This window comes from Condylura cristata, unplaced genomic scaffold (genome assembly GCF_000260355.1).
Source record: "Condylura cristata isolate star-nosed mole 26May11 unplaced genomic scaffold, ConCri1.0 scaffold00001, whole genome shotgun sequence".
NCBI classification, from domain to species: Eukaryota; Metazoa; Chordata; class Mammalia; order Eulipotyphla; family Talpidae; genus Condylura; species Condylura cristata.
In genome coordinates this window covers 53,007,909-53,017,440 of record NW_004567102.1, presented here as the reverse complement: position 1 = coordinate 53,017,440, position 9,532 = coordinate 53,007,909, and the positions used below count along the sequence as shown (strand labels likewise).

General features: G+C 37.5%; 1 protein-coding gene across 1 annotated transcript in view; it reads right to left on the bottom strand.

Moving 5' to 3' along the window:
* Nucleotides 1-1,613: 1,613 nt before the first annotated feature.
* Nucleotides 1,614-9,532, bottom strand: part of RPF2 (ribosome production factor 2 homolog (S. cerevisiae)) — a 26,740-nt gene continuing 18,821 nt past the window's right edge. Inside the window, exons 8-10 of the mRNA XM_004673771.2 lie at nt 7,981-8,083; nt 4,595-4,739; nt 1,614-2,712 (exon numbers count right to left, since the gene is read on the bottom strand). Of these exons, the coding sequence (XP_004673828.1) occupies nt 2,533-2,712; nt 4,595-4,739; nt 7,981-8,083 (428 nt within the window). The 3' untranslated portion in view covers nt 1,614-2,532. The remainder of the gene's footprint in view (nt 2,713-4,594; nt 4,740-7,980; nt 8,084-9,532) is intronic.

Genomic DNA, 9,532 nt, shown 5'->3' with positions numbered 1-9,532 from the left:
TTCTACTTTGCATTATGTTTAACAACTAAAAAAAAAAAATCAACATTGAAGTTATAAAAAGGAAGTATTGGCCCTCCCTGGTGGCGCAGCGGGTTAAAGCACAGCACTGAGAATCTGAAGCCGCTTCCGCATGAGTTCAATTCCCGCCTGCCCCGGAGGAGACCACATGGCGTGGCAGACCTCTCCTGGCCCGCCCGCTGCTCCCCTCAGCAGTGTACTTCGTCGATCTGCCTGTTCTGTTCCCCACTCTGTCTCTGGTGAGGCCTCTCACCGCCTCTGAGCCTCTGGCCTGTACCCCAATTCTGTATGCACAAATAAAATCTTAAAAAAAAAAAAAGGAATATTTAATGAAATCATAGTTTGGTATTAGTACAATTTGATATAAAATAGAAAAAAGAAAAAGCAACTTGCTTTCCTCATCTACTCAGTCCAAAGTGAAACTTAAGATAGGCAATTTAGGGCTCTCCCTGGTGGTGCAATGGGTTAAAACACCACACTATATAGCTCTCTGAAGCCACTGCAACATGAGTTCCATCTCTGACAAGGGAGCTGACCCACATGGCGTGGCAGACCTCTCCAGGCCCACCTGCTGCTCCCCTCAGCAGTGTATTTCAGTAGATCTGCCTGTTCTGCTCCTCACTCTGTCTCTGGTGAATCTACTCACCCACCAAACCTCTGGCCTGCACCCTAATTCTGTAAGCATAAATAAATAAATCTTAAAAAAAATTAAAAGATAGGCAATTTCGCACCTCTAGTGGATTGTTTTTAAAATTTTATCTTTTTATTTATATATGAACTGGGGTCTACATCAGCGGTGCAGGGGTGAAAGGACTTACCAGAGACAAAGTGGGGAGCAGAACAGGCAAATCTACTGAAATACACTGTTCAGGGGAGCAGGTGAGACAGGAGAGGTCTGCTGTGCCATGAGGGTCAGCTCCTCGCTGGGGATGGAACTCATGCTGCAGTAGCTGATTTCAGCTTGATAGCACTTGGGGACCCTGGAATGACTGTTTTCTAATATACATATAGTGTGTTCTAAAGTTTAAGAAAACTTGAACAAAACATAAGAGACAATGGATCAAGGACTCCAAATAGTTCTGACAATGACAAGACTTTTCAACATTTCTTTAAATTACATTTCATCATCACTTTGTTTAGTGAAGTAGATGCACATACTTACTATCAGAGATAAAATTCACACAGGGACCAGAAGGATGTGTTATCAAATCTCAAATAAGAGGGTTATTAAAACCTCAAAAACCATCTTTATGACAAAGTCCCACATATAGAAATGGGTCATCTTTATGGTAAAGTCATAGAAGTTGCCATGTAGTAACGGCTAAAATGGATCTTTCTGCTAAAGAGGGGCTAAGCAGTGACAGGGTCCTTCCTGTAAAGTGGCTGGTGTGTAAGACCCATTGCTTTAGATACTAGGGTACAGACATTGGGGAAGGCGGATGAACTCATCACAGCTGATTCCCCCAGTGGCTCCTCAACTACTGTCTGTTTTTTGCAAATGACAGAATATGAATTACTAGATCTTTCTTCCCCCCTTACACATAAAATACAAATGCCTGCTTGGAGACTAGGGGAAAGCCATAATACAATACAGGAGACTGCTGAGTATTTTATTACCCAGAAAATCATGGACTTATTCCCAAATTACTCCATGAACACACAGTCTGAAGATCTGTGAAAATGGGTGTATTACTCAAGCTAAATTTGGGCAGTGGCTATAATAATAGTCTTGGGACTTTCCTTCTTTTAGAATCCTTTATCCCTACCAGGGTACACTGCTTCTCCGCATACCCATTGCCTTAGCTGGGAGGAATGATTGAAATCTAATCAGATTTCCACAGTCTTGGCTCTTCTGGGCAACATGATAAAAGTGTCTCTGCTATACATAGATAGATGTAATCTTTGTTTGAGTATCTGTAGAATCTAGACTCTAACCTTAACAGTAGGAAGTAAAAGCCCAAGAAGTAATGATTATTTATATTTTCTAGGATTGGGAGGCTTAATTAAACTCAGTGGATGTTTTGTGATTACCTCTTCCCCATTTGCTATTTTGTAGGACCCTTAATTGTTTATTATGCTAATATTTTTAGAAAGTTGCTTTGTATTTGGCTGCATCATGGTAACACTAACCAGTTTGGCTGGCTGGTTTATAATTAATTACAAATTAAGGAAATGTCCATTTTGCACCCCCCACATACAAAAAAACAATTAATTAAAAAACAACCATCAATGGCTGCTTTCTCACTTAACCACAGAATGAGATATTGGGACTTGGGGTACGTAGGTAGAAGGAAATTTAGACAGAAAATGCACACCAAGGTGTACTTGTAATATTTTAAGTACAAGACTTACTTTCAATCTGATACTAGTACATTACTATTCATAATATATAGCTTAGGTAAATGATCAAGTTATAAAAATATCCAATAAAATTTAAGAAATTCTGAAATGAGGCTTGATAATTCTCTTAGGCAAATGGATTACAATAATAAGGTAGTTATTTGTTAAGTTCCATCAATTTTTTTTAACTCTCTTTGATTTTTCCTCCGGGTCTTCTGTTATTCTTTCTGCAGGTCGTTTCTTCAACCCCTTCATTTTCCTGGTTTGCAGTTTGCTTAGGTCTTGCTTCTGCATATGAATTCTTCCGTAAGTTGTACCAAAAGTATCATGGGAGATATTTTTCTTTTTCTTTGGCTATGAAACAAGAATACATATATTTAATGATCTCTCAGTGGCATATCTAACAACATCAAACCAACCGTACTAACAATTTCTACTAGTGGTTGCCCTTAAAATGTTAGCTTGCATCCTTTAGACTTTTCTTCTCAAACATAAATATACATATAAAACATTTGGAAATCGTTCTAATTCTAATTTAGTAGGGCTACAGTGAGACATGAGGTTCAGCATTTTTTTTTTTTTTTTGGTCAGGTCTTCAGTTGGAAATCAGATTAGTGTTTAAGTAGGAGGAAACAAGCTATGCGCAGAGCAATGAAAATGTATATTACAATGACCTACTACAACCACATAGAAAACTTTAGGGCCCATAAATTAAAACATACAATACACTATCAAATTCATAAAAGCAAAACATTCTAACAGGCAAGATTACTCATTATCTATTAGAGCATTATCTATTTTCAAGTGATATAAAGTGTAACAACAATTACTATTGAATTCTTCATGGGCCTTGTGGTTTCCTTTGGTTTTTAGAGTAAAAACCATTCAACACTTGCAATCATGAGTAACTGGCTCAAAGATGACAAGTTAGTCAAGAGAAGACAGGTAAGTCAAGAAGAAGACAGGCAAGTCAAAAGAAATGGGTGCTGTTTTATTGACAATTTCCAGACAATTTTGAGTACAGTTTAAGAAGCAACACAATAGAATACATTAACCACTGCTTTACATGGAAAACTTTTCTCTGTTTAGCTTAAGGAAATTGTAACAATCACTTCAATTTTTTTATTTTTAAAGATTTATTTATTTTTGCATACAGAACTGGGGTACAGGCCAAAGGTGCAGGGGCAGTGAAAGGGTTCACCAGAGACAGCAGAGTAGGGAGCAGAGCAGGCTGACTGCCGAAGTACACTACTGAGGGGAGCAGTGGGCGGGTCAGGAGAGGTCTGCTGTGCCATGTGGATCACCTCTGGGGCCGGTGGGGTTCGAACTCATACTGAAGTGGCTTTAGATTCCTAATGCTGTGCTTTAACCCACTGCGCCACCAGAGAGGGCCCAATCACTACAATTTTTAATGATAGTCTAAATATGCCGTTTCTATGTGTTTTTAAAAATCATTCATGGGCCCTCACTGGTGGCACAATGTGTTAGGATGCAGCACTGCAGGCTGGCAGTGATCCACATGGCGTGGCAGACCTCTCCTGTCTCACCAGCTGTTCCTCTCAGCAGTGTACTTTGTCAATCTGCCTGTTCTGCTCCCTACTCTGTCTCTGGTGAATGCTCTCACCTCTGGCCTCTACCCCAGTTCTGTATGCATAAATAAATCTCAAAATAAATAAAACTAATTCAAAAATAAAAACATATTTTATAAAAGTATGTTATTCATTCTGTACTCTATATCTCTTCACAATGCTCAGCTTTGGCTGCCATAAAGTTCTCAAGCATACCTCAAACTATACTTCATTTCTGGGCCCTCCCTAATGGTGCAAGGGGTTAAAGCACAGCACTATGAAGCTAGCTGCAGCTGCTTCAGCATGAGTTTGATATCCAGACATGGTGGTGACCAACATGGCGCAGCAGACTTCTCCTGTCTCACCTGCTGCTCCCCTCAGCAGTGTATCTCTGTCCATCTGCCTGTTCTGCTCCCCACTCTGTCTCTGGTGAATCCTTTCATCCTCCACACCTCTGGCCTGTACCCCAGTTCTGTATGCATAAATAAATAATCTTTAAAAAACAAAAACAAACATCTACCTTATTTCTGAACTATATGAATCATTATACTTTTGAGTGGCTCTCTTTCTTTATGTATCTGGGTTTTAATATAATACCATGCAAATCTATTTTAGAAAGAAGAGTGGAAGAAACACGGAAATGTGGCACTAATTTGCAAATTACATACCTTGAGGGCTTTTGGCATTTTCATAGATAACTTATAAAGGTCATCTGATGCCAGATGTGTCCTCCTCACAACCAGATCCAATGAGGGCCCCATCTCTTCCAATTCAATCCGTGGTGTTCTGCAACCAGATTTCTTCAATAGCAACCTTTATGAAATAGGAAAGAAGAAATACTGTTTTGACAGTGATAAAAGCTCCATCTCTCTCCAAACATTGTTCATAACATATGTTATGCCATATAATGAATAAAAAGTTTAAAAAGGCTAAACTTCTTGCATTTAAGCCAAGTATATACTTTGATTTCTGTATTTTTAAAAATAAAAATATACACTCTTGTTGACATGATAGACAATTCTAAGAAATGAAATCCTGTGACCTTATTTTATTTACACATCTACAAAAGTATAAAAATAATTTAAAATATCTTTGAGACTTTTTTTATATAATTAACAAATTCTTACTTCTCTAAGATTTATTCAGTATCATCTTTCCCCTAAAGTTCAGAAATTCACTCACCTCAATAGATCAGAATAAACAAAAAAATATTAAATAACAAAACTATGACTTTCTGGATACCATACGTCCAAAGAGCTCTGGATCTGGAAACCTATCAAAGATAGAGTGGGGGCCCTCCTTGGTGGCGCAGCAGGTTAAAGCACAGCACTAAGAAGCTAAAGCCACTGCAACATGAGTTCGATTCCCGCCTGCCCCAGAGGTGACCACATGGCGTGGCAGACCTCTCCCGGCCCACCCGCTGCTCCCCTCAGTAGTGTACTTAGTAGATCTGCCTGTTTTGCTCCCCCCACTCTCTCTGGTGAAGCCTCTCGCTGCCCCTGAGGCTCTGGCCTGTACCCCAGTTCTGCATGCACAAATAAATAAATCTTTGAAAAAAAAAAAAAAAAAAGACATGTTCAGTAGATAACTTTAAATATCCAGAAAATTATGTATCAATTTTCACTTTCTCTACATTTAAAATGCTAATTTGCAATTAAATGGAAAACATCAATATAGAACAGGTTAGGGCATGCCTTGTGGATTCCAATCACTAAGTACCACTCTATGTAGCAAAACTCCTCAAAAGTATCTTCCCATGTATGCAAGTATCTTCTAGTAATATACCTTTTTGAGTGTATATAAATTTAAGATTATTTCCAAAGAACTATATTTGTTGCTATTTGCCATATTGTCGATGCAGATGAAATTATATCCTTTCTCTTCATGAAATTTTAACAGTGAATTCTAGATCTTAGGTATTATTATCAATCCTTTACTCTTTCTCAGAGAGGAAATGTATTAATAGAAAACTTATAGATGATTTGAGGGATCATGCTATGCTTATGAAACATCTATAAACATGAATCACTACATATATATGCGCACTCTCATACTGGTTTACTCTCATCCCATTCACACACACTGCACTTTCCTCCCATAAAGATAGACATGTCAATTCAACTACCTCCAGTTAAGCAAAAATTCCCATCAGATAGCTAATGTCCATCTCAAATCCCAACTTCTCTTTCTTTCTTTTCTCACCCTTACAGGTTTTAAGTCAAAACTGCTGTCAGTCTGCAGGGTGATGTGGTACAAGATAGAGAGACAAACAGAGTCCAGTTACTTATCTCTCAAATGAGCTTAGGCTATTAGATGTTAACTGATAATTTTGGTATATCTTTAAATATTATTTGCCTACTTCTTGAGAAGAGTGACGTTACCACTCTTGTTCAAATTGTACTTTGAATTTGTGTAATTACCATATAAGCCTTTGCTATGGCATTGATTAGGCTTTAGGGGGAGAAATATTCAGAAATAAAGTATCAGCATATGTTAGAAAGATCCCAGACAAGGAGTTTAAGTAATAAAACAGAAGCCTGTATAAACAACAAAATGATCATCAAAATGCATCTTGTAAATTATACATCACCATATATTGATAAAACTGTTCTTTTTCTTGTGAGAAGAACTTTTAAGATCTCATGGTTACAGTGAGATATGTATCCACTTAGAGGTAAAAAGGTGTTTCCCAAAAACTTTTATATTACTATATACCAGTGGCAAATCAAAAGAATTTAAAATATTTAAAAAGTTATTTTCTTAGCAATTTTCAGATATGTAATACAGCATTAAATATAGTGACCATACTGTACGTTATATTCACTTGACTGACTTACTTCATGGCTGGAAGTTCGTATCTTTTAACTCTTTCTACCTATTATGCCCACTTACCATCTTTTATTTCTTGTTCTCTACATAGGAGTCACCTATATCACAATATAATATATTCTTAAAAACCCCCGACGTCAATTTAGGAAAGTCAAAGAACAGACTAATGAAGTTCAACTACCTAAAATGACTAATTAAAATTACATACTGTAATCATGTGGATATTGTATTGTATTTTGCTTATGATTATTCAAACAAGAAGAAAAGAGAAAGAAATTCTGGTTGTAATTATATGGCAAAAAGAACTAGTTAGTTTCAACTTAATATAGATGAGATAAAGATGGAAATTATTGACCACAGAGGTAAATATTTACTTTCATTTAAATGCTCACTGAACAAAAATCTGGTCAACCATGTATTTCCCTGTAATCATACGAAGGAAAAAAACAAAATTAAAAACCATGGATGTAATGCTGAAGTCCACAATGTTTGCACAAACAGCACTACTGCCCAGAAGATGCTGGTTTGTTGTCTCCTGGACTGCACTGCCATGTCAAAAGCTCAGCATGGGTCAGTCTGAATTCAGTATATAAAGAAAGGCAGTCTGTGGAAGTTAATGGGTTCTCCACTTAAATGTGGACTCCAATCAGCAGTGACAACACTTTATAAAGAAAAAAAATTCACTTACCTCATTAGAAGGATGTCATTAAATTTTTTAACGACTACAAAAAATCAGCTTATAAGGATTAATTTATATCTTGTGGTAGAGGAAGAAGTAGAGACTGACGTGACAGAAGGAAGGTAAAAGGAATCTAGTTACCGAATCTTCTTCCTTTCAGACTCCATTTTTCAGACTGGGTTTTGAGATTTGCTTTGGTTGGTCTAACAGAACTGCGACTTAGTGCTCTAAAATCGGGTCAAGAAAAATAAGGAACTACTATATAAAACCAGGAAGGGTCAAGACTGATTAGTATTCTGAGCTCAGAAAAAGTGGAGCATAAATTAGATGCTCTGGTGACCTAGAAAAGTAGGGTTCAGAAGGAAAATTTAGCAGAGGAATGACAGGCTTGGGAGGGCAGCACGAAGCTGTTGCCACTGCTACTCTGCACACTCTCCAAAACAAACTTCTAGCCTGATACCAATAGTAAGTTTGAACTCTATAAAACAGTCACACTAAAATGCTAACCCCGGAAATTAACAAAAACATGCTAAGAAATGCACTTACTTATAGCTTCGAAAGTAAATCTTCCCATTCAGTGCAGTGAAGTGCAGAACATACTCTAAACCAGCCAGGCGGATATTTGATACTGTGGGGCCTCTGAAGAAATCTAAAGAAAAAGACTAACACACATTTAAAATTCAGTTTCAAAGAGCTGCATTCTAAAAAGCTGCTCCATTTTGTACCAATGCTTATCTAAAAAGATGGTCACACAAAAACTGATTCCTGAATAATGGTACTTTTCAGTATTGAAAACCAATGCTCAGCACAGGAGCACATCATATTTATGATAGATATTCATTTCTTAATGTAAATTAAGGCATAAAATTTAAATCTAGAAGACTAGCAAATGACTACAGAAATGACTAAAATATCCACAAGATGTTTAAAAAAAAACAAAAAAACAACCAACCAAAATAGTCATTGTTTAATTGTGGACAGGGGAAGCAACAAACAAGAAATTCTAACAAGAAATCTCAATTATATGAACAAAGGAAAAAAGAAAAATAAAGAAAAGAAAACCACAAATGGTTACAACCAACACATAACAAGAGGGTAATAAGTAGGCTGTTTCCCATGGTGTGGATATCTGGCATTGGTGGCAAATGAGGTGATTCTGACTGATACACAAGCAGATATAAATTATGCATTATTTATTTAATCATATATCACTTTCCATTTATGGCAGGAACATAAAGTTTCCTTTTTAAAACAATAATTTAAAGAAAAATCTCCAGTTAACAACAGTCAGAAACTAACTTGGCTAATGTTGTGAGGGTAGCAAATTAAAGGCCAACATCAAATCTGATCCCCTCATTTTACAATTATGAAAACTGAAATGGGTATACAGGAATAGCATTTAACTAAGAAAATGTTATACAAGTGAACATAAAAGTTCACTCCACCTATTTTAGAAAGAACTGTCAAAGGCAGGCAACATAATCAATAGGAAACATCATTCTTGAGATTTCGTCCTCTTCTTAGTAGCTCAAACTGTTGTAGTAGCACTGTTGCAGTCAATAATAATTCTGGGGCCTCCCTGGAGGCCCTGGGTTAAGATTCACCATTATCACTGCTATAGCCTGAGTTAGTTCCCTGGCCAGGGAGCTAACCCACACATGGTACAGCAGACCTCGCTTGTGTCTCCTGCTGCCCTCCATAGCAGTGTATTTCAGTAAATGTGCCTGTTTTGCTTCCTACTCTATCTCTAGTAGATCCTCTCACACCCCACATCTGTCTATACCCCAATTCTTCTACACAAAAATGAATAAATCTATTATTTTTCTAAAAAATTTACTTCTTTATGCATACAGAACTGGGACAGAGATGTGGGGGGCGGGGGGGAGTGTGTAAGAGGATTCACCACATAGAGTGGGGAGCAGAACAGGTAGATGGACTGAAATATACAGCCGAGGGGAGCAGTGGGCAGGTCAGGAGAAGTCTGCCATGCCATGTGGGTCACCTCCCTGACTGGGGATCAAACTCATGCTTCAGTGGCTACAATAGCTTCATAGTGCTGTGCACCACCAGGGAGAGCCAATAAATCTATTTTTTTTTT